At 49.4% G+C, this 26,126-nt stretch overlaps 1 protein-coding gene across 1 annotated transcript; it reads right to left on the bottom strand.

Annotated features, from left to right (window-relative positions):
• Positions 1–4,937: 4,937 nt before the first annotated feature.
• Pttg1ip (PTTG1 interacting protein) lies at positions 4,938–22,671 on the bottom strand. Its single transcript, XM_027394300.2, has 6 exons — positions 22,459–22,671; positions 17,098–17,150; positions 14,115–14,223; positions 10,997–11,171; positions 9,824–9,870; positions 4,938–6,614 (listed from the first exon to the last, which is right to left on the bottom strand). Exons 1-6 carry the CDS (start codon positions 22,562–22,564, stop codon positions 6,577–6,579), a joined length of 528 nt encoding a protein of 175 aa, XP_027250101.1. The 5' UTR covers positions 22,565–22,671; the 3' UTR covers positions 4,938–6,576.
• Between the last annotated feature and the right edge of the window lie 3,455 nt (positions 22,672–26,126).

Genomic DNA, 26,126 nt, shown 5'->3' on the forward strand with positions numbered 1-26,126 from the left:
AGCAAGTAAACGCATTTGCCCCACAAACCTGACAGCCAGAGCTTGATCCCGGAAGCCCATGATGGAAGGAGAGAACTGACTCCTAAAAGTTGTCTTATGACCATCATGGCATAGGCATACCCATAATCACACACACACACACACCCATAATCTATCTCTCTCTCTCTCTCACATACACACACACACACACACACACACACACACACACTCTCAAGCACGCACGAGCACCATTGACAATTTACTGCCCAGTGACAAATGAAACTCATGACTAGGAAATCGGGCAAGAACCTGTGTGTTGTTGGGGAGGCTGCATACTGCAAAAAAATGTGAAGTCATCACTCTTAGGCAGAAGGGCAAGTTTTGTGATGTATTTCCTGGCAAAAATAGATAGCAAGTAATGAAGCCAGTAAAATTTACATTTAACGCTTAACATCTGGTGCACAGTGTAAAAAAAAAAAAAAAAAATCAACCCCTGAGATTGACATCCCAGATAATCACAAACAGCCCTTGCCTGGCTCAAGATGTAAACACAGGCATTAGACAGGTACTAATAGAATTATGGGCATTTAAATACATAAAAATATTTGTTACGAATGTGCTTAGGGGTGTCAATATTCAGTTTCAATGAAAAAAGAGTTTGGCCAAAAAAAAAAAAAAAAAAAAAAAGTAGGATCAGCTCAAGAAAATTAGAAATAGCTTTCAAACCACGAAGGATACCACAATGGTACAAACAAACAAAGTCAACCCATTTAACTAGTTTGTAGAAACGGTATAAGGGAGTTCTGGAAGTCGCAGCAAACGGTGTTTCCACAGCTGTGCCATGAACTGCAGCTCCCCAGCCTTCTCTTGGGTCCATGGTGTGAAGCAGTTACCATCCATGCTGTTTACAGACAAGGACAAGATGATGCAAACGCTGGGTGTCCTACCCAGGCCATGCAAACTAAGAGAGCATCGCCCTCCTTCAAAGAGGAAGAACTAATGATTTGCAGAGCCAGGGCTGTCAAACCCATCACAGAGTTGGGATCAGCAGGGTGGTCAGCCAGTTGAACCCAAACAACACAGGCCAGATGTGAGCACCATGTGCACGCTTGGGGTAGGGGGGTGGACAGAAGTGGGGAAGGAAGGAAGGAAAGAGGGGAGGGGAGAGGGAGAATGGGAGAGGAAGGGGAGGAAAGGTAAAGGGAGGAGAGGAGGGGATGGTTTTCTATGAAAGCAAGCTAGAAGGTTTGAGATAAAGTAGGTATTGGCAGATCACTGCTAAAAGGCAGTTGTGGGCTGATGTGAGCACACAGAGCCCTGGGAGCTGAGCATGCCATGCAGACACCACCTATACGTTACACTCCTGCATATACTGAAGGGCCCAGCTTCCCTTTTGGCAGCCATAACGGCCGAACACGTGCTTCTATGACCTTGTCCTAGACACTAGAAAGTCAGATGCCTGCCTCGTGACAAGGAACCAATCAGAAGTCAGCTGGTGGCGCTATGCTTTAGACCCTGGGTGTGCTTTACGGACAAGCGCACAGCAATGACGCACAGAGCATAACAACCACCCTGGGAGGGCCTATGGGCCATAACAACCAGTTGACCGATCAACACAGGGCAAGCCCTCCAAGCCTGGAGGCACACCAACCGTGAGCCTGTGAGTACCCCTAGACACTCCCCTTACGCTGCCCTACAAGATCTGTATGCAGCGGGTTCGAGCTGTCTTTTCTAGCCATCCGCCATGGCTGGTGGGTGAAAGACCTGAGCTAACATGGGGTTAGCTCGTTAAATTACAATAAAGCCTCGTGCAGCCTCGTACAATAAAGCCTTGCAGCAAGCTCTCGAATCCGCCTGGTGATTGGGGTGACCGCAGTCGTGGCCTGGGACCCCGGATACTTGAGTTTTCCGGGGGGGTCTAACAATACCATCATGGGGCACTCGCCTGAAAAACTGGGCAGTGTAATGGGAGACTTTTCTACATCCCCCACCAGGCAGGGTAGTGCCAGGGAAGACCATGGCTGGTCGGGAGGCCCTTGACAAAATGAAGGGCAGAGCCCCAGTCCACCATGGCTCTCTGGACAAAGGGACTGCCAGCAGACCTAGACTTCAACTATAGTGTAGTGTAACCCGCAACACCCAAACCCATGAGCACAGCACAATGTACCCCTACTCTCATGACTTCAGACACATTTGAAAACTCAGATCAAATTCAGCAGCGTCATGACACGCAGGTATCACATTCAGGCCACCTCCGCCCAAACTGGGAGGGTTAGGGTTCTGCTCAGTGCTCCAACCCGAAGTCCAGTTTCATCTAGCAGGAGTGCTTACCCGGGTATGTGATTCTGTGATGCTCCTTGAGGAAGCTAGGTCTGTGCAGATCCTCCTGATTGGTGGATGGGATGCTGCAGGTCCACAGCCCAAACCATCCTGCCTTTAGCATTCATGCTGTTTATCCCCTAACATCTTTGAGACTATTATAGAAAACGTTTGGAAGTGTTGACTTAGCATACCTCTGGCTTCTACCAGCCCTAAAGGCTAAGAATGTCACTGATAGTATCTGAGAGACTGTGACTATTCACACAACCACTTCCAAGGTGGAACATGTCCTTCAGGGCAAACTCAATCCATGCTCCTGGGCCATGGCCACACATACCTGGCTCAGAATAAACTATCCCTACTCTCCCTGGAGCAAGCACTGTTTTGCTTGACAGATGTGTGGCCGTGGCCATCTCTTACCCACTCAGAGGTGGGGAATAAAAGTCAACCTGACAATCCCCACCTCACTGCAGTTTGCACGTTCCCTGGGTCAGGTGGTAATTTTTTTTTTTAAGTTTATGTATTAAGTATAGTGTTCTGCCTGCATGTATCCCTGCAGGCCAGAAGAGGGCACCAGATCTTATTACAGATGGTTGTGAGCCACCATGTGGTTGCTGGGAATTGAATTCAGGACCATCTGGAAGAGGAGATGGAGAAGGTAACTTTTTGAGACAGTTCAAAGGAAGCAGATGCTGGGACAAGGCCTCAGAGGTAGTCTTTAGGGTGGAGAGTCCCTCAAGGGTGTAGTGTGTGAAGTAGGGACAGGAGGCAGAAAAGGAAGAAATGGCAGAATGTCTGAGAACCTGAGCTAGCATGCTGAGACCCAATGGCTTCTCCCGAGGAGCCAGGACAGAGTGCTGGGTGGGTCATACTGGCATCGCTGGTCATTGCGGTGTGGATCCTATTGACTGATGCCAAGCAGCCCATTGCTGATTCTCTCTGGATGCACAGCTCCCTGTAATGTCTCCACTCTCTCTCATCAGTGGATGGCACTGATGTCTGTGAGAGACCTTTCCCAGAAAACTGAGGTGGAGCAGTATACAATGGCAGCCTGGATCGAGCCTGTCTGAGCCCCAGCTGTGAGCCTACCCTGCCTCCCTCGTGAGCTCCAAAGGTGGGACCAGAACTCAAAGCTCAGGTGACTCTCCCACACAGTGCAAGGTGGGACCAGAACTCAGGGACTCTTCTACACAGTGCAAGACTGCTTGCTCTGTGAGTCCCTCTTATAGGACTGAGGGGTGATTACAGGTGACAGGTGAGGTCCTGACACATAGCCAGCTGACAGCATCATTGCATTGATGTACCTGCCCCTACCCCAGCATGCTCCCTCTGCAGACAAAGGAAACTGCTGAGTAAACCTTCCTTCAACCCAACTACATTGTGCTATTTTTCTTTTCTTTTTCTTTTAAGATTTATTTATTATGTACACAGTGTTCTGTCTGCATGTATCCCTGCAGGCCAGAAGAGGGCACCAGATCTCATTACGGATGGTTGTGAGCCACCATGTGGTTGCTGGGAATTGAACTCAGGACCTCTAGAAGAGCAGCCAGTGCTCTTAATCTCTGAGCCATCTCTCAGCCCCTGTGCTATTTTTCCAAGAGTGAATCTAAAAGCCCAAGTCAAGGATGTTCTTGGACCTGAATCCCAAGTAGTCCCTGTGGAACACTTAAAGATTCCACACATCTAACATCTTTGCCAACTGGACCCCCAGAACTCCCATTGGCTTTCCCACAGTCTCCCAGAATTTCCTAGCCTGTTATCACTTATGGGCACAATTGCTAACATTTGCCCAGGGTGACCTACCACGGCCTGTGGTTCCAGGACCAGGCTGGGTGAGTGGCCTCCCACCTGCTCAGTGACCTGTCCTCACTTCTTGTGGTCTGCAGCCTGGGCAGGGTGACATTTGCATGTCGACACTTAGGAGTTTCCATGGGTGTACCTGTCCCAGGCTGGGCTTGTATTTCCTGGAAACAGGTCAGTCCAGGCATAAGCCTGAAGAGGGCAGACTTTTACTGAGGCCTGAACCCTGGGCAAACAGGCTGTTGACGGCCTTTTTGCTGCAGCTTTCAGATCATTATTCTCTGGTTCCTGGACTTTCAGGCCAGTGTCCCTTACTCTAGTGTTAACCTGAAAGCACAGAGTCAGGTTCTATCCCCAGCCCCATGTCTCTTTTTCCTCTACCACAATAGATAACAGGTTCAAGTAGCCAGCATGAGCTCTGGAGCTGAAGACCCTGAGAGCCAACAGCCTGTCACAGGCAAGCTCAGTGACACCCATCCCTTATCCATACTGCATCACCAGCCTGTCCACTTCAGACTCCAGGGCTGAAGGAGCCAGGTGCCACATGCCAGGAGAGGGCGTCCGGGTGCCAGTGTCAGCTAGCAGTTATGCAGAGCAACTTCTGACTTCATTGTACCAAGACAAAAGCAGAACGCTGAGCATGGTGAGGTGGGACTGGACAGGGTGGGTGACAAAGGGGACCTTTCTACACTGAAGGCAGGAGTGCTGACCGCTCTAGGACTGGCCTACTCAGCCCCTGTGGGACATGGTACTCTTCACAATGCCCAGGAGCTCAACTTATCTGGAAATCTCACAGCCCCAGCCCACCCTTGAGGCAGCAGAGAGAAAAGAAATCAAAGCCATATTCAACCATTTTATTGGAAAGTGGTTAAAAAGTAAGGCACTGGGTGTCACGGTCTTGGGCGCAGGTCTGTGGCTGCTCTCCATGCTGCTCAGAGGCCGGCACAGACCACCAGTTCAGTGAGCACCTGCTGCATTTCTACACTGGAGATTTAAATACTCTGCATTTAGCAGTTGGTCACTCTAACATCAGCTCAGCAACCTAACAGGTATGATGTATACATGCTACATATTAATACAAAGTTCATTAAGGCCTGCTGAGGAGGGCTCCTTTATCAACTGACAGTAGAAAGGCAAATCTCAATGGCTGCTATAATATGAGATGTTTGACAATGCTTTAAATTGTATCAAATGCCTAACAAGGCAGAAAAATGGTAAAACTCCAGACTGGTGAAGGTCATTCCCTTAGTTTATGAAAACTGGAGGGGAGAAATGTTGATCCCTAGACAGACCGACGGAGTTGAAAGGGTTACTGAACAGCTAGATGAGGTGTCCAGGCATGAAGGAGCCAGGCGTAAGGTCACCTCATCTGCTGGCGGCTGCTCTCCCAGGAGGGTAGCTTTGCTCATTACCCTACCATCAAGCTTGCGATCTGCTTACTAGTGACATTCAGGACTATAGAGAAATGTACATTGTGGACAGAATCATGGGGACCTTAGTGTCCCTTGACAAGCTTTCCAAGGGCCCATGATGATGTCTCAGACACAGTGAGCTGAGACATGGCTGGAAGCAGGGTGGGAAGTGAGGTGGGCGTGTGTGTCTGCTCAGGCACGTTTTCTGGTTGGCAGTATGGGGTGGGGTTCTCCTAGCTTCCTACATACTCAGCTTCCAAAATGGGGCTGGCCAGGGGACAGACAAGCTGTTCATCCTCCATGATACACACAGGACAGCCTGTCAGGTAGAGGGGAGATGTCTAAGATCTGCATAAAAGACCTTCTGAGGACATGTGACTTCGTGCATTACCACAGCAGGAGAAACCTGAGGCAGACGTCTCAGCACTCAAACTGAATTCACAACTTTTCCCATGGGGGAAAGATTCCCGGTCTATTAAAGACAACTGAAAAATGCCATCCAAGAAGAGGCCCAGACTTCTCATGAAATGTCTTGGTGAGACTGTTTCCTGAGGGACTTTATATGCTCCTGTGTTACAGGATACAGCTGGGTACCAGACTGTGGGGACAGTGCCTTCCCAAAAGCCACCAGAACTAAAGCAGTGACATGTCACAGAAATGGGCTTGCAGTCACAACACAGCCTTGGGAAAGCAAGGATGGTGGGTCAATTCTTGCCATAACAAAGTAAATATGACTTCATTTGTTACAATGTGAATCTCGCAGCAAGGCCACTCAGCAGCCAGTCAGCACCCCAGGCTGCCGGCTTTGTAGAGTGTGGGGACCAAGTACGTTTCCTCCCCCCATAAAAGGATGTCAACAAGATTAATGTCTCAGGTGATTACATACAGAGATAGAGGGAACAAGGGCAGGATTGTCCTCTCAAGGCCACTCTGGTGCCCATGCTGAGGCTGGAGGGATGACTCAGGTCAAGGGTGGCTGCAGTAAGGTCTCCGCAGGCTATGCTGACGAGGGCACTCCCAGGAAACTTTGGAACTGCAAGATCTGCCGCAGTGGGTGCCAGCTGCTTTAGAACTTCTCGTATGGGTTTTGTTCTTTAAACAGACCTGAGGGAGGGAAAAAAATAACTTGACTCACAACTTCACCCACTCAACTGGAAACAAAACTCACAAAGGCAATGTATGGCCTTGGGTGTTCTGGACTATACCCATAATCCTAGTACTGGGAAAGCTAAGGCAGGAGGACCGCTGTGAGTTAGAGGTCAGCCAGATCTACCAGTGCAGTTCCAGGCCAACCAGAGTTACATAGTGAGACCACCTCCCAAAAACTCCACACCAAACAAAGAAAAAGACAAAAAGAAACAAAACTGTCCACTCTACTCCTGCAACCAGCAACAAAGGTAGTGCGCCTCAGCTAAGTTTCACATCGAGATTTAACTTCAGTTCGAAGCAGGTTCCCATACGCTCCTTGACCTTCACTGAAGCTGAGCCACAGGTGACTTTAAAACTGAAGTAAAACCCACCAGGAACAGAAATCCCAACAGTTCCTAAAAACAAACCACAGCTGAGATCACAGGAACTCAGGGAAGTTCCTGCATGTGTTTCTTTCCACAGCCTGTGTTGGAAAATTAAGACTTTATATAAAAAGAACACACCATCAAGTTGACAATCAAGTATTATAGTAGGCCTGAGAAAAAATATGGACTTAATCATCAACTGTGGTACCCACCGCTCTTCTCCTTATTTCTACCCCCTCATTTATTTTCATCTTTCTTCTATCACCCGGCAATCTCTCATCCTTTGTCTCATACTCCCTCATTGTCCCAACCCCCTTATCATACTTGTATGACAAGACTGTCTTGGGGCCAGTGTAGTAACCTACCTACTAGGACTTTGTTAGGGTAGATATTAGTATCTGTGTGTTCCACACTCACCTAGAACCCAGGGAACCATAAAGATGAAGCAAGGCCAAATCAGCAGGATAGAAATCAACAGAAAGGGCCAGGCGGTGGTGGTGCACGCCTTTAATCTCAACATTCGGGAGGCAGAGGCAGGCGGATCTCTGTGAGTTTGAGGCCAGCCTGGTCTACAGAGCGAGTTCCAGGACAGGCTCCAAACAATAATACAGAGAAACCCTGTCTTGAAAAAACAAAAAACAAACAAAAAGAGAAATCAATAGAAGGAGACAAGGCTAGCCAGGGTCCAGTGCAGCAGCTCTGACATCAGAGAAGCCCAAACCCAAACCTAGGCCACAGCATGCAGCAGGAGCTCTGAGGAAGGAGGCTCCACGGCTACAGTGCCTCCTCAGTTCCCAGCGCATAGTGCGACCAGATCCTGAAGCCAGCAGCAATCGGATCTCCACAGCCCCTGGAAGAGGACCGAAAACCTGCATATTTAATACCTGAACAACTCAAACCCAGAGAAGGGGTGCTGTGCTGGGGCAACTGGACTTTGCGATAGCACCCCCCACATACAAATAACAGAAACTAACTGGTGTCATGACTTGGTCATGAAGTCATCTTTTAGTCAATGAAGCAAATGTTCAGATGTGAGCTATGTGATAGGGTCATAACTGCCAAGTTAGTCACAGGTCTCATCCATTCATGGATTCTTTTCTGTTTGTTGTTTAAGACAGGGTCTCACTACACAGCCTTGGCTGGCCTGGAACTTACTATGTAGAACAGGCTGGCCTCTAACTCTTAAGAGATCCACTTCTTTCTGTTTCTAGTGCTAGGCTTGAAGGCATGTGCTACCATGCCCAGGTTCCATTCATGGATTCTTAAACTGATGGCAGTATCAGGAGAAAGGACCTGGTTGGAGGACAAAGGTCCTGAAAGGGTCCTCCTTGTTCTGGCTGCTGTCTCCCCACACTCCTTCATGGCTGCCAGAAGGTGAGCAGCTTTCCTCCTCTATGCTCTGCCTCACCACAGGCTCACAGCAGTGGACCCTGGACAGAAACTTGTGACACCCTGAGCCAAAACAAAGCCTTGCTCCCTAAGATGTTTAACTCAGGCATTTCATCTCAGCACTGAAAAGCTAACGCACACAGTGGTGTAAGAATGTTCCCGGTGGGCTAGATATTGAAGCATCACAAAAATGCTATCTCCTTACATAAAAAATGACCAAACATTGCATTCCTTAGAAGTTGGTGAGATGGGCTCAACAGGCAAAACGCTTGCCACCAAGCTTGACGACCACAGGACCCACAGGGCAGGAGGAGAGAACTGGCTCCCAGAAGTCATCCCCTGACCTCTATATGTGCCTGACAGCATGTTGGTGCATGCACACGCACACATATGCATAAAATAAATGAAATCATTTTAATGCATATTTTTAGGAAAGATTTTAAAATTTTCTTCATCAGATTTCTCCTGTTAAGATAGTGACTGAAGCTGGGAAGCACTCGGGAGGCAGAGGCAGGTGGAGCTCTGTGAGTCTGAGGCCAGCCTGGTCTAGAAAATGAGTCCCAGGATAGCCAGAGCTACACAGAGAAACACTGTCTTGAACCCCTACCCTACCCGCCCAAAAGAAAGACAGTGGTTCAAGGCCAAAAAAGTGGGTTCACGCTTGGGAGTCCTCACGCGGCCCTCTGGCCCCATGTCTAGGTGGTTGAGGGGTTAGCTTCTGCAGCACCCAACCTCTGTGGCCATAGAGTCCAGGCAGAAAGTTCTAGTGCCCTCCTGAGCTTTAAAACCAGCTCAGAAACAGCTGGGAACAGCAACCAACCAAGACCCAAAGACAGAATGTTATGTAATGCTGGAGTCAGGGACTACCCATCACATCATGCTGGGTCTCTGACTCACTCAAGTGAACCAAACAGGCTTACACTTGGCACCTATGATCAGGCTGGCTCCTTCATAGTCACTGCCCAGAGTCTTTCCAAACAAGATGACACAGCCAGAAAGCGGCGAGGGAGGGATGGCATGCCTCAATCTCAGTCAGCTCTCTGATAAAGGAGGGTGGTCTGACCCGTCAGAAGACAGAAGAGACACACACAGGGGGAAGGAAGGGTTGCAGAGATGGTTCAGCTCACAGAACCAAGGCCAGTTACACAGGCAGATCCCACTTTAAGGCGAACAGGCAAACAGCTATGAACAACCCTCCTGAAGTTTTTACTCTTCATGTGTACCAAAGAAGAGGTATAGCTGAGATGAAAACCCTTCTGAGTTTTCCTCCTTTGAGGCACACAGTATATTTTAGTCTTTGGTGTCATCCTGGGAACCACACAGCTACTGTCTTCACTGGAGGGCAGTTCTCTGGAAAAGCAGCAGCTGCCCAGACCCTAACCAGTTAAGAGAGACACTTCTCATTCTTACCGTATTTTTTCCTGATTTCATCGTGTCTTGACTTCATCTCTGCTCTCCTAAAAAATACAGAAAAACCAAGTTGCGTCAAATTACGACAGACAAGCAAGGTCACCTCAACCTCTCAGGCCTTTCATTTCCTTGAGCAGATGCGAGGGGCTTCTGCAGCACTTTCTTTTTTTTTTTTTTTTTTTTTTTTTTTTTGCTTTTTTGAGACAGGGTTTCTCTGTAGCTTTGGAGCCTGTCCTGAAACTAGTTCTTGTAGACCAGGCTGGCCTCGAACTCAAGAGATTTGCCTGCCTCTGCCTCCTAACTGCTGGGATTAAAGGCGTGCGCCGCCTCCTGCAGCACTTTCTACAAGCTTCCCCAAAAGAAAGTGGGGATGACTGTGGCCACTAGGCCACACGTACCACTTGACCAGCAGGGTGACTCACAGCCAGTCTGCTGAGGCTGCTCTGATGGCCCTTCTATTCTGTCCCAGTTCTAACTGGACACGGTGGTAACCACCTGTTATCCCAGCACTCACAAGACTGAGGACAGGAGGGTGCAGAGTTCAAAGCCAGGCTGAGCTATGGAGTGAGACCCTCCTCCCAAAAGAAGAAACCAAAAAATGAGTTCAAATGTCTAACACTGTGATCTTTTCAAGTTGTCATAAAGAAAATGCAGATGGGTGTAAGCCTTGCATCAGGTGACCAGGAAAAGGCAACTGTTAACATTTGCTTAGTGGTACCCCAATTCAGAGCTGAGAGCATGCTTCCAAGGACTGCCCAAGGACCACAGCACACATTAAGAGAATTCAGTGCTCTGGGAACTAGCGGGCACAAGCCAGTGTCTATAACAGCAGTCAGGTTACTTCACCATTAGGGGCTGGGGCTGGGGCTAGAACGGCAGTACTCAAGGCTAGGCCATGGCCAGTGCAGGAGCACTGTAGCACACACAGGCTCTGACAGCCTCCTCCACCAGTGGAAGAGGTAGGCCAGGCAGCCCAAGGGCTGAGACATAGCCAGTGACCCCTAAGAGACTCCTGTCAGCTTCACTTTTAACTACAGCCCAGGAAATGTTGGACAACAAACACATGCTACATTTTGAGACATGGAGAAAGCATGTGACTTATACCCCTTGTTTACCATGGCCTTCGTGCTGCACACTCAGAGGCAAGCTCCCGAGCAAAGGGCCCAGCCTCACCTCTCCTCCTGCCGCACTCTCCTCTCCTCCTGCTCTCTGATGGCCCGCTCATCGCTCCTGTCTGGCTTCCGGCTCCTGTTACGGCGGCGACAGCAGCAGCAGCAGCACACGGTAATACCCAGGAGCACAGAGCCCCCAAGCACTGACATGGTGATGATCAGGGCCTCAAAGTTCACTGCAAGTCCAGGCACAAAGTTGAGACCTCAGCACATATGACCTGCCTCCACCCCGAGGGTACCACTTGTCATGGGACACAGGGGCAGTCCTAAACATAGGGCCCGTGCACATGGTTCCTCTCAGCCAATGCCTACAGCTTAAAATTTCCATATAAACCACAACAAACTAAGTAAGACAAAACAGCCCTTTTCCCCCACTTAAGACAGAAAGGAAAGATGTCACCTGTGTCTGTTCCCAAGACCTCCTGACTCCTTAGCGCCACCTATAGAAGGGGAAGCGCCCTGTATTACAGTGCATTACGAGCATTACAGAAGCCCTGGTATTTGAAAATGGCTGACCAGTGTCACTCAGTGACATGAAGTGCATGTACAGTCAACCTACAGGAACAGATACAAACTGAAAATAAATTTTAAGGTTCTTGTGAATTTCTCTTAAAGATCTTTAAATAGAAACCAGTCAAAGAAGTCTGGCTAGGTTTGCTAGTGCACGCCTTTAATTCCAGCACTCAAGGCAGAGGCAGACAGATCACTGAGTTCAAGGCCAGCCTGGTCTACAGAAGGAGTTCCAGGACAGCCAGGACTACACAGAGAAACCTTGTCTCAAAAAACCGAATAATAAAAATAAAACCGGTCAAGGTTTTTCTCCTATTCCACTCAAAGCAGAGCCAGTTCAGGAGCCCGCACTGCTTTTGCCAACACGCCCCAGTCACCCAGTCAACTCTGCACCAAGGTACTTCACAAGCAAAAAAAGTCCCTAGCCACAGGGATGCTGACAGTCCAAGATGTGTTAAGGGGAGTTGCAAACATACAGCTGTTAGCTACAGGTTCTGCTGGGCACCAGGAGGAGGCAGGATGAGGGCAGCTCCTGGGATCCCCCAGTCAGCCTCAGCACAGGGGACTGTGTTCATTTACCAGACTCCTTTTCACTTTCTAAACATGTTAAAATCCAAAATGGGCACTACAACTGCTCAGGTGCCTTTGAGCTCCAAGCCCTGTGCTCTGTCTACACAGGCCTAGCCTTAAAGTGCAGAGGCGCAAAAAGGAGCAACTTGTGTGGTTAGAAAGAAGACTGTCATTGCCATCAGTAGGTGGTACAGTTTCTGACTACAGCATTCTGTCAAACTCAACCTAGAAATGAGAACACTGAGATAGCTGGATCTAACTAGATTCAATCTACTCCCACAGCTTCTCTGACGAGCAACTCAAGTGAGTTACAGATGAAAACAGAAAATAGTCTGTGGGCTCCTCTGTTAACCCTCCAGGGAAACTTGTACTCATGTAAATAGGTCTCCTTGCTCAATGCAAAAGATCAACATGTAAAGATCATATTTCTGCAAATATAATAACACTTTTAAGTCATTTCGATTAAAACTCTGAGTAAAAATTATAGCAATTTCCCTCGTAAAACAATGACTGTAAAGTTATTTGTAAGAACTGACTGTCCACAGCCACCCGACCTATGGTGACACCAGGAGGCTAAGAGGCCCAACCTCAGGTGCTACTCTGCTCAAGGGATTATGAACCCTGTCCATTAACCCCCTTATCGGAAGACCAGGCCCAACTGCTTGTATTCCCATGAAGCAGGAGCCAGTCCCTTACAGTAACCAACGCTGTGCTCACTGGGAATCACAGGCAGACCTAGTCTTCTGCCAGAACTCTGCTGGCAGCACACAGTGACAACACATGCCGATGAGCTATAGCAACTTCATCTGCCCTGAGCTGGGGGTGCTGTTTAACCATCCCATAACCTGGGTGGGAACCGCATTGCACAAGACAATTACCAAGAGTACCTACCACCTGACACAGCTCTACACCTTCAGTCATCAGTCAGATCGACAGCTCACAGTTCTCCACACACCACCCAGTGAGTCAACTAAAACAAGTAAACGCCCACTATGCTAAAGGACCTGAAACAGACAGATGTTGCCAGTGCTTGGAGGGATGCAAACAGATGAGGTGACATTGCTGTATGCAGGGTAAAGCATTTAAGCCTGGGCAGTCTTAGTGGAGAGGTAGAAAAAGCAGCACATCCTTCTGGGAAAGGGGGGGAGGGGGAGACAGACGGGGACACAAGACATGACAGGGAACAGGGGACGGACGGAGACTTCCAGAAGCTCTACAATTGTCCTCCTTGTTCCCCTGAGAATCCATGGATCATAAGGTAATACAGATTCACACACTGATGGGAGATACCTGAGTGGCAATTGGTGCTCCAAAGCCAACACTCCCAGTCCAGGAAGGAGCACTACCAGGAGGGGACAGTGGGGGTGGGGGTAGGGATGGGGGTCAGTACTGAGACCTCAGAGGCTTTCCTGTGTCAGGACAACAGTGACAACCATACAGCTCCTTCACCAGGCTGGAGGAGGCCTGTGCAGCCCCAAACCTAACACCACCAAAGGTAAACAGCTTCCTACAGGAAAATCAGTTCCAGGCAGCAAAATACAGCACAAATGTGTTAAAGAGCAAGCCGAACCACACAGGCCTAATTCCTTGCCTGGAAGAAAATTAATCTCTCTCTCTCTCTCTCTCTCTCTCTCTCTCTCTCTCTCTCTCTCACACACACACACACACACACACACACACACACACACACACACACGTACGTATCTGGGCTAACAGGGTCCTTGGTTGGGGATTACTGGCTGCTCCCAGGTGACACACGGCATACATAGGAACATAAAAACAGGCTTTTACACATGCGCTTTCCCCACCTCCCATGATGTGGGTTGTGCAGTGCCGTGGTTAATGATTCTGCAGGAGAACACCAGGTCCCTGGCTGCCTGCCAAACAGCAGACCATCACAGGACTCCTTGCTTCTTCCCTTGGGAGTCACAGTACTGCAGCATTCCTTGTAACTTCCTAGTAACTTATGCTGATTGAGCACAAGTCCCAGAATCACCAAAACCCACTGATTTTGCAAGAAGTAAATGAAAACAACTTACCCCAGCATACGCCCCAGCGAGCAGAACTCAATTTACAAAGAGAAGCAGGGGGCAAGATTTTTCTCACTGGGTAGTCCAAGCATGCCTTGTTCTCGTTGCACCACAGACACTGAAAGAGACCAGCATCAGAAGACCCCTCAACAGACCAGGGCAAGACCACTTCCCTGTCTCCACTGCTACCCACGCCACCATCTCTAGGATGGATGGATCTAGGAATGCATCCTCCAGATACTCCTAACTCCTCCTTGCTGCCCTCTGGCCAATGTCCAACACAGTGGCTGGCATTCCTGTCCACCCCACAGTGACATACTATCCTGAAAGCTGACCTGCTTTCAGGGCCTTTGAAACCTGCTTATTTTCTCTGGCCTCCTCTTCCTCAAGCCTGAGATGGTTCCCTCAGATCTTCAAGGAAGCTTGCCGTTCCACCAACCACCCAGACCCCCATTCCCTGACCAACAACACTGCTGCTTCCTTCCACAGCAATGCCTCTTCATACTGCACAGTACATTGTCCACACTGTGCAGGAAGCCAGATAACTGTGGCACACAGAGACACAGGACAGGGCAACCTCAGCATCCAACGGGAGATGCTCCTTAGGTATTTCCTGAACAGATGATGGGACACAGGGAAGTCATAACTGTAGGAGTCTTGTCCTCCATCTTTACACTGCACTAAGTGTCTGGTTTTGAAGGATGATGCAACCAAGGATGAGAGTGGGAGAGAACCTCCAGGGGGCTCTTGTCTAAGCCCCTTAAATGTCGGGGTGGGAACGGAAGTGATGAGACAGTACTGTGGCACCAAACATGTCAGAACTCCGAGCAGGACTCACCACACCCACCACCGTGCTAGACAGGGCTGAGGATGGCCAGCAGACAGCACAGCTGACCTAGGAAGGTGTCCCTGGGAAGACTACACACATCACAGGGAAAAGGAATTCCTCTGTCAAGAGCACTAACCCTGCCAGAGCCAAGAGGACATCTTTCTGATCACACATCTTCAGAGGAAGCGTGTCATTGGCTCATCAACAAGATAAAGACCAGGTTTGGGTCTCAGTTTGGAGGAACATCTATTACAAGAACATGAAAACATGTGCTGGGCTACTGTACAGTGTCCACTGTTGTCTTCACAATGGCTCCTGGCAGGCACTGCATGGCTAACAGCAGCAGAGCCTTGCAGATCCTGCTACTAAGAGCATCTATCTACCATCCCAGTGTTTCTGTCCTGCATTATCTTTGGTTACTCTTCCACTTTAAAAAGGGCTCAAGTCATAGGTCTAATCTTCCAAGCTCCAATGAGAACACAGCATTCGCAACGTATTTTTTTAACTAAAGTAAGAGGCCCGTCAACAACTCAGCAGCATCAAGGAATGGCACAGCCTCTAACCCACTGGTCCTCTGAAGGCCTACAGGGAACTATCTCTTCCCAGAACCCTGTCTCCAGGCAGGCCGTTGGGCCTGACTGGCCTTCTCCATCTTACCTTGCTGAATGAAGCCTTGCTGTCTGGGTTCAGAGCAGGGTCAGGCCCCATGCTCTACCCGACTAGACCAACCCCCTGTGATCTGGACAGGTTCCTCTCTGGACTCTGTCCTCAACGCACAACCCAGGGCAATGAGGCTATAAGGCTAGTACAACAATAATCTATTTTTATGGCTGAAATAGCCTCCTAGAGGAAAACCTAGAACCTAAAGAGTCAAGGGAACACTACCACCTGGGATAGCAGGTTTGGCACAAGCCATGCTGACACTGAGGCAGGAGCAGCAGCTGGTCCCACTGCCCACTGCAGTCTCACCAAACGACAAGACACATCTCAGATCCCCACTAAGTCACTTTAAAAAGCTACTGTTGGGTTTTTTTCATAATACTTTTATTGGTTATTTGGGTATTGCTGTTTTTTAAGATGTTTCTATTGTCCTGTGGAGGAAGCCAAGAGGAAACACCACCCTGACTTGTGTTGTTGTTCTTCCTTAACCCACTGTCAGAAAGGGACACAGAACTGCGCAGCCCTAGGATGCCATGAAGCCCCACCCCCTCCCGCCCTGAATCCCCAGGAGAAGCCTCTGAAGACTGTTCTCCGATCAACTGCTGCTGCACTTCTGTTCCTCCCTGCGGACTCCCAAGGCAAGCTGCACAGCACTGGGCTAAACATGACCAAGCAGACTCCTCAGCCTCAAAGAGCAGCACAGAGGAGCCTTCGGGACTGGCCAAGGAGCAGGCCACCACATTAGGGAGTGTCCTCACGCAACATCTAGAGATCTGTGCTGTAAAGCTAAGTCCCCACTGTGCGTGGGCTTCTCCCCGAAGGGCAGATGAATGTCTGTTCTTGTTCCGTCAAAACCCAGGATGAGCCATCAGAAGGTACCCTTGTGATGAGCCTAAGAAGTTCTAGGCCGACTTCTTAGAGTGGCAGATTAGAAAACTCTGCTCCAGGATAGCAGCTGCCTTCTGACACAAGGGCACACAAGGAATTAAAGAATGGGACAAAGGGCAAACATGCTGGCTCAGTCTTCCCAGTGGACCACATGGCCCGGAGCTTTCTCATGGGCCAGAGATGACCTCACAGCACTACACACATGAAGGAAAAAGAATGCTGGCACTCCTGAATGTGCATTCAAACCCTATATTGCCTGTCAAGTACTTGTCATTGTAAATATACGTTGTTATCTCAGCCCCCAACAGGTCCTGAAGACCTAGTCAGAGGCAAGCAGTTCTAGTCATCTAATGCCAACACACCAGATGTTGTTTTCCAGCCATCCCAAGCAACTCCAGGAAAAGGTTTCTCCACACTGCCTACCTAAGTCAAGGAGACTGGCTGTGCTGGATAGCGCCTGCGCCTCTCATGAGAAGGCTTTGCATGCCTGAGAGAAGCTGGACCAGTATTTAACAACCATCATGCAAAGCACCCAACAATTTCCAAATGACAGGGTGCTTCAAAGACACATGCCGCCCTGGACTTGAGGGCATGGGTCTGAACCACACTACTTACCGAGACATTCCTGAGGCACTCTTCACAGGATCTGTTTGTATACAGAGAACAACCTGCCAGGAGAGACAAAGGTATCCATCACTGAAGGGCAGAGAAGACACTGATGCTGTGAACCTCCACCAGGAACAATCAAGACTCTGCTGGCATTGGCTGGCTTCAATGTAAACAACTTATTCCTGCTGCAAGCAAGTCACCAGGAGAGCCATTGCACACAGCTCTATCTGCAAGGAACCTTCTGGGAAGGAAGGTTCCAAACACAAGCAGCCATGTTTTACAGTTCTCTATTGGTAAACCATGAAATTGTGCTGCCACTAACCTGATGAGACCTACTGCCATCAGCACATAAGGTGACATGCCTACAGGCAAAGCCAAGCTTGCAAACTTACCTCTAGATCTCAAGAAGCCTGGGCAAGCTTCCCCAGACAGGGCGACACTCCCCAAACCCAAGAAGCCAGGGGATATGGGCCTGCTCTAGTCAGTCATGCAGAGCACCTGGGAAACACTGCCAGTGCCCACAGCACTGTTTTCAGGAAAGGGTCAAAGTCTATCTGGCTATCAGCCCTGGAACTCCAGCAAATCAAATGCACAGAAGCAGCACATAAAACAAGTGTTTCTCATGCTAGCCAACTAGGGCCCACTACTTCTCCCCACCGTCCCTTAAAACGAGCACACTTTGAAAAGAGCACTGCACTCAAGCCACTGGTTGCCAGGGAAATGCAAATTAAAACTGCAAGGAAATGCATGCATAAGAAAGGCTAGACTTAAAGAAATGACCAGGGACACATGAAAACAAGAATGCACAATTGGAGCTGGCTCAGCCATTTTCAGAAATGACCACTCCTATGGCTAGCAAGTGCATTAGAGGTATCTTATTCCAGACATCAGAAGACTGCACAGAAAGCCCTGTGCAGGCATGCTCACCGCAACTCTATCCATAATGACCCAGCTGGAACCAGCCCAGATGTTCACTTCTAGAAGGACGGACAGAAAGACTGGAGTGTCTACACAGTGGAGCAACTTCAAGCCACAAAGAAAAGGAAAATAAAGGAAAATGAGCAACACCACATAGGCTGAAAGAAGTCTATACCAAAAGTCACCTTTTAAACCCAAGCAGTTCTACAACTGGAACTTGCCCACCGAGGGTGAGAACCAGTGCTTCTGGGCCAACACTGGAGTTGGAAGATGCTTGGTTCATCCACTGGCTTCCTAGGTGTAGTGTGCATCTACTGTAGCTGGGTTATACGAGGAATTTTATCCAGAGGCACACTGAAGACTTCTAATTTCACAGGAGGAAAAACTTATCTCAAAAGAAAAACTAGAGGCTGGAGAGAGGGCTCAGTGTTTAAGAGCACTGGCTGCTCTTCCAGAGGTCCTGAGTTCAATTCCCAGCAACCACATGGTGGCTCACAGCCATCTGTAATGAGATTTGGTGCCCTCTTCTGTCACGCAGGCAGAACACTATGTACACAATAAATCTTTGAAAGGAAGGAGGGAGGGAAGGAAGGAAGGAAGGAAGGAAGGAAGGAAGGAAGGAAGGAAGGAAGAAAAGAAAGAAAGAGGAAAACTGGTGTGGAGCATACCTGCAAGCTCAGCACTTGAAGGTTGAGGCCTGGGGTTCCAGAGATCCAGGTCAGCCTGGGTTACACAGACATCCTGCCTCAAAAAGACAGAAGGAAACCAAGACAATCCTTGGGCTCTGGTGGTCTGCTACCGACCTGGAGGTACACTCAAGAAAGGCTGCACCTAGGTGGATAGCCGCACAGGACCATCAGCAAAACATGGTGACAAACTAAGCGGTAGGGACATAGGCATACACTGCGGGGTGGCTCCTGGGCTCTGCTCCTTGCCTCCCCGTTGGGGCAGATCTGAGGGACAGCCAGGTGCTACTACACACTTGATCCCAGCTCTGTCTGTCCACAAAGACCAGAAAGGACTAGACCAAGTAGGGCACAATGGCAAATGCCTTTAATCCCAGCACTCGGGAGGTAGAGGCAGGTGGGTCTCTGTGAGTTTGAGGCCAGCCTGGTCTACAGAGCGAGTTCCAGGGCAACCAGAGCTACATAGTTGAGACTATGTCTTGAAGAAAGAAAGAAAAAAGAAAAAGAAAGGGCAGCACCAAACTGGGATCTTCTACAAACTGGCGTTCTGAAGACAAGATGGACTGAAGAGCTTAGAGGAGACTGAGGAGATCAGAAATGTAAAAGTTGAAACTACTTAAAAATGACAATAGATTTCAGAGGTCAAGCAGAAAAGGACCTCACTAGATAAACTGGTAAATCTGTGTGTGGACTGTATAGTAACCAAGCATTTGAGTTCCATTTTAACATTCCAGCTTTGGCAACTATGTTCTAGTTGAGCGGAGAATATCCCCCTTCTTAGGAGGAATTGCTTTTGGAGAATTTAGGGGTACAAGCCACCTCAACCACTTAGTCCCATGATCTGGTCAAATCAGTAACAAGCTGTAAGATTATAAATTCGCAATAAAAATGTTTAAATTACCAGCTATTTTATGGTAAGGAAGACACTAGCAAGCACGGAGAAGGAGGGAGTGGTTCAGCAAGTAAGCATGAAGTCACTCAGGATAGCTGTACCATCCATGAGCTCACTGTACCGCCCCTCGGCTCTCCTATACTCCCACTGAAACCTTTCTCATTATAGTGACAGCTGAGGGTGTGTCAAACACACCCACTCTCCAGCTCTTTGTCAAAGTCATCCACTAAAAAGGATGGCCTTACTTCCTATCAGGTGACACAGTGGCCCCAGCAATGACGATGTCCAGATCTCTATGTCCAGAACCGAAAGAACTGAGCTCCAAGAAACACATCCTGAGTTCTGGCCACCCTGGGCCTCTCTACCACTAGGAAATCTAAATCCCCAGAGGCCAGCCCCCCTCCTCCTCCACAGGCCAACTTTAGTGTGGATCCTGTATATCAGAAAGCATGAGTGGCAGGCATCCTGGCTGCAGTAACTCCCAGACTCATGTGACAAGGCAGGAAACACTGACAACTTGCTGCCCCACAGCTCACATTTCAGGAGGCCACACACAGTATCTCTTACCCCACCACCCCATCACGGGACACAGCCAACCACACACTGGAGATAAGAACAATGTCCTCGCAGTTCCTCAGTGCTGATCTTCAACACCCTGACTCTGAGGCATTATGAATTAAGAGCTCAGTGTAGGTGCTATTTACTCATTTTTTTAAAAGATTTTATTTATTTATTATGTATACAACACTCTGCCTCCATGCATGCCTGCAGGCCAGAAGAGGGCACCAGATATCATAACGGATGGTTGTGAGCCACCATGTGGTTGCTGGGAATTGAACTCAGGACCTCCGGAAGAGCAGCCAGTGCTCTTAACCTCTGAGCCATCTCTCCAGCCCTATTTACTCATTTTTAAAAGAACTTTCAGACTCATTCCCTTTAATAATTAAATGGAAAGATAATAAATATGACTCATTTCTGAGTGGGTCCCTGACGTTTCAGGTGAGTCAACAGAAGGCATCCAGGACAAAGGGACACACCTACACATGTGGGAAGGGGGTGACTTTGAAAACTAAGGAAACAAACATTATTTATTATAAACCTATGATACTGAAGGCCTCATGCTGCTGTCTTCTGTGCACCGCCCCGCCCCATAAATGTGGAAGGGCTTAGTGCCTACTCCAGTGACAGAACTCAAAAGAGCACCTCTACTGTCATATCAGGAGAGTTACGCTTAGACAAAGTAGTCCCGGCCACCTCGATATTTGAGGAGAAAAGCAGAGGAGGAGCAGGGCACCACAAAAGGGATGCATGCAGCAGCATCCAGTACAGTTCACTGGGGGGGGGAGGGGGGGACGACGACAGGAGATTGCTCTGCAAACTGCATTGTTCAGTAAGGACTCACCACCTGGTGACCACCAGCAGCCAGCATTGTGCCCGAGTAGTCCTGTGGAGGATGACAACTGCAGTCCTTCTAGGGACTGTTTTCCCCAAGACGAAGCTCTGAGACAGTGACTCCACACACCATTAGGAAGGGTACAAAAGCCCTACCAAAGTGCCCTCAACTTCAGGAATTTCACTCTCAGGCCCTTTAGCCCATTACAGGTTCAGATGTCAACCCACCCACGAAGCACACACCCACAAAAATATATATATATATATATTAAAAGGTGAGTTTTGCCAGACCTGGTGTTGCACACCTTTAATCTCAGCACTTGGGAGGCACAGGCAAGCAAATACTGAGTTCAAGGCCAGCCTGGCCTATTGAGACCCTGTCTCAAACAATAACAAAAAGGGGAGTTTGGGGCCACTGTGATGTATTCTTTAAATTTATGCAGTATCCTTAAAAGACATATTGTTTTAAACATCAGTCATCTTCCTACAGAATGTCAGCTAGTAGAAATCTCACAACCAGCATGTTCTGTGGTAAGACATGGAGGATGTGGGCGCTGTCCTCATTAGAGCATCCCACCAATGTGCAGACACCCCTGAGCCACTGGGAAGGGGTCCTGTGTCTCTACAGGCTCTCCAACATTCTGCCTGGGGAATCTGACCCCAAGTCCCCTGGAGTCATCTGAGAGGAGGGAATCTCAACAGGAAAAATGCCTCCCTAAGAGTGCACTGTAGGAGGCAGGACTGTAGCGCGTTTTCTTAATTAGTGATTGGTGGAGGAGAGCCCAGCTCGTTGTGGGGGTGTCATCCGTGGGGAGGTGGCCCTGGGTTCTGTAAGAAAGCAGGCTGAGCAAGCCTTGAGGCGCAAGTCAGAGGAGATAACTGGGGTGCAGCAGTCGCAGACCCTAGGCAGACCTGAGAGCAGATAAGAAACTTAAACAGAGCTGCGACAACACACAAAAGGTCACAAAGAGAAAACACACCGTGCCAGGCTAGAGTATAAAGACACCATGAGAGAGACCGAGCTAACATGGTTTGGAAAAATACTCTCTTTCTAGCTGGGCCTCATCAGCCCTCGCTGCAAAGGTCAGGAAGCTGGCCAAGCCAACCCTCAGCTTCAGGCCTTGACACAACCTGCCAGCTCCCCGATTTCCCCCGAAAGAAACAGTACCGGGCTAGAGTCAGGCATTTTGCAAGACTTCGCTCGGCTCCTCATCGTGGCGGCCCCCAGCATCTGATACAGGCAGGAAAGCAGATGCTCGCCAGTGGAACCCCGAATCAGCCGGCTGCTAAGCAGGTGCCAAGGCACCGGTTCCGACTGGGCCTGTGTGTCGTGCCTCGGGGCACGACGTAACTCCGGGAGCGGCCGCCACGCCCGCAGCTCCAAGGGAGGGCGTGAGCGCAGAGGAGGCGAAGCCCGCTGGGCTGGGCTCCGCCCTGGATCCGACCCAGCCGCCCTCCTCCGGGACCCCCGGGCCTTACCCATTGCCGGAGGCTCCTGCGCGGAGGCCATGGGCAGAAGCAGCAGCAGTGCGGCGCCGAGGAGCATCAGCCAGCGCGGCGTCAGCCCGAGAGCAGCAGACGCCATGGTGCGTCGGTGGCGTCCGCGGCCAGCACCTCCGAAGACTCAACCCGGACGCTGAGCTAAGACGTTTGCACCGCCAAGCGCCGAGGCTCCGTGGGCAAACCCGAGGGGCGGGGGGACTGCGAGTGCGCAGCCGCAGGCTCCGGCTCGCCCCGCCCCCTCGCCCTACGCCCCGCCTCCGGGCGCCGCTGAGGCTTCGTGCGCCTGCGCACTGTGGGAAGGGCCGCGAGGGCGGTCTAACGGGAGCCTCAGAGCAGCGCGCGTGCTCAGTAGACTACAAGGCTGGGCTCGCTGGGGCGCTTGCGTAGCAAGGGAGCTGCTGGACTCTCAGGCCGGGTGTGAGGCTCGGCAGCTCGGCTTGCTCCGCATAGGTCCGTTGGGGACAGTAAGAGACCCGGGACCCCGAGGGGCTCTGAGACATGGGACCGCAGAGCGGCGCGGAGCGAGCCGGTGGCCTCAAGTGCAGCCAAGCTCCTTGAGTAGGGCCGCTGGCAGCATCGATTGTGGGTTGCTCCTGCTCCGTAGCCCACCCTACCCTCGACAACCCTGCCCGACCCCCCAGAAGGGCCTCTCCCGGTCCTGTGGATTCTCTCTCAGAGCCGCGTGGGTGTTCACAGGGCACGTTAAGACGGCATCCACGCTGCCTCGAACCTGTTACGGAATGCGGTTCAAGTCCCTAAGAGAGCTGAGGAGGTAGCTTGCTTAGATGGTAAATTGCTTGCCTAGCAACCGATGCACAAGGCCTCCGAGTTCCATCCTCAGAACCTCACAAACCAGTCGTGATGGCGCACACCTGTCACCCCAGCACTTGGGAGGCGGGGGTCAAGAAAGTCAGAAGTTCAAGGTCTTCCTCAGCCGGTCAGACCCTGGCTCAAAGAGAACAAAACGATCCTGATTCACGATGGTTGGAGAATCGAACTTAGACATAGAGGAGCTTTTAGTGAGAGGGTACTTTTCTTTGCATGAACCGGGGACCAAGGCTGAGGGACACCAAAGGTCAATGCGAAACAGTGGCTCCCAAGTGCTTTGACTCACTAAAGACCTGGGCAGTTGTCGAACCTAGCAAAATAGGATACAAGCTCGAGACTGCTAGTTTTCTGTCAACTTGACACAAGCTAGAGTCATCTGAGAGGAGGGAATCTCAACAGGAAAAATGCCTCCTTAAGAGTGCACTGTGGGAGGCAGGACTGTAGCGTGTTTTCTTAATTAGTGATTGGGGGAGGGCCCAGCTCGTTGTGGAGGGGTGTCATCCGTGGGCAGGTGGCCCTGGGTTCTATAAGAAAGCAGGCTGAGCAAGCCATGAGGAGCAAGTCAGTAAGCAGCACCCCTCCATGGCCTCTGCATCAGCTGCTGTCTCCAGGTTCCTGCCCTGTGTGAGTTCTTTTCCTGACTGCTTTTGATAATGGACTGTTATATGGAACTATGAATGAAATAAACCCTTCTCTTCCCAAGTCGCTTATGTTCATGGTATTTCACCACAGCAGAACAATAACTGAGAAAGGTTTATTAAGAGATATTAAAGAAACAGGAGAGCCAGGCAGTGGTGGTACACTTTAATCCCAGCACTCGGGAGGCAGAGGCAAGCAGATATATGTGAGTTCGAGACCAGCCTGGTCTACAAGAGCTAGCTCCCGGACAGCCTCCAAAACCACAGAGAAACTCTGTCTCAAAAAACAAAAACAAAGAAAGGAAGGAAGAGAGAAAGAAAGAAAGAAAGAGAGGGGGGGAGGGAGGGAGGGAGGGAGGGAGGGAAGCTCCAGAGAGTGAGAGGGGCTCCCAAGAGATAAAAAGCAACAGGGATTGGCAGACAGATGCTCCATCCCCTAAGAAGGAGCAGTCACCTCGAGATAACTAACTTGTCCCCCAAGCAATTAGGGCTTCTTAGACATCACCTTGAAGGACCAGAACTGAGACAGTGAACAGCCAGAATACAGTGTGACCAAGATTGGTTAATTATGCAATTCCCTTGCCCTGCTCCATTCCCCCCTCTAGTAAACCAAAGCTAATGTCAGTGCCCCAAAGATGGATGGGGATCATGAGCCCTTTATGCTAGCACCTTCCTTTTACCAGCACTGGTCTCATCAACTGGAGTAATGGGATGAACACTCTTATCCATGGAGCCCTTTCTGCAGCCCTGTGTATCATATCTTACAGCCATCATCTGAAGTTCTTGTGGACAGGTGTTTAGAAGAAAAGACAATGTTAAAAGGGAGGTAGGTTGGGCTGGAGAGATGGCTCAATGCTTAAGCGCACTGGCTTCTCTTTCAGAGATCCTGAGTTCAATTCCTAACAACCACATGGTGTTTCACAACCATCTATAATGGGATCTGATCCCCTCTCCTGGAATGCACATGTACAGGCAGACAGAGCACTCATGCATAAAAGCAAACAAATAAATAGAATTAAAAAAAAAAAAACTTCACGATCTATTGGGGTCATCCTAGTCATGCACTCCTCATCCTGTTCTGCATCCTCATGAGAGCCTGGCTTGGTTACAGTGACATTGGCATTGTAGTTTTGATCTCCTTGCCCCAATCTCTGGGTTTTTTAAAACAGAAGGATCATGGGGAAAATACCCTAAAAGGAAGATCTGCCTTCTCATTTGAAAGAGAAAAAAAAAGCACCATTCGCCTATGAATATGGTACCACCTCATGAATATACATAAACCTTATGCAGAATGACCAACCCAAGGTCCTATCAGATTAGTAATGGGAAACCAGACCCAAGGGGTATGGATTGCCCGTGGTCCAGGAGGGCTCACAGGGGACTGGTGTGAACTAAAATTCCTAGAAAAGAAACACATTCTTGCTGAAGATTCTACAAGGTCACTTGATTGGTTAGGATTTACAATCTTGGGGAACTGGATTGTCACAGACCCAGAGGCAATTTTTCTTGGCCTTTTAGTTTCCTTAACAGCCAATCATTGCCCACCTCTGACCTAATACTTTTTTTTTCCAAGACAGGGTTTCTCTCTCTCTCTCTCTCTCTCTCTCTCTCTCTCTCTCTCTCTCTCTCTCTCTCTCTCTGTGTGTGTGTGTGTGTGTGTGTGTGTGTGTGTGTGTGTGTGTGTGTAAAAGAGTCTCTGGCTGTCCTGGAACTTGCTTTGTAGACCGGGCTGGCCTCAAACTCTCACAGAGATCTGCCTGCCTCTGCCTTGGCATATTGGGATTAAAAGTGAGCACCATCACTGCCTGGCTCTGACCTATCGGGTGCAGTCTCTGGAATGCATTCATGGCAGACTATTCTTTTCCATCAAACCCAAATCTAAGAATGCCATAGATAACCTGAGACCTATAGAAGACTCTCCTGCTTTGTTATATCCTACCTACTTGATGTTTCCTCTAATATATATTTGAAAAATACCTTGATTTATGACTTTGTTAAGAACTTATTGAACTATTGACATGTTATTCAGGACAACCTGACTCTATGTTCCTAAGCTATGGTCACTCATATTGGGCTCAAGAATAAACTGTCCCATTACCTTTGAGGTCTGCATTTTGAGTCACCACGAAGCCATGAGGAGTTAAAGTCCCAGCTCTTCCCATTCCTGCCTCCATGACC

This window comes from Cricetulus griseus, assembly GCF_003668045.3.
Source record: "Cricetulus griseus strain 17A/GY chromosome 1 unlocalized genomic scaffold, alternate assembly CriGri-PICRH-1.0 chr1_0, whole genome shotgun sequence".
Taxonomy (NCBI): domain Eukaryota; kingdom Metazoa; phylum Chordata; class Mammalia; order Rodentia; family Cricetidae; genus Cricetulus; species Cricetulus griseus.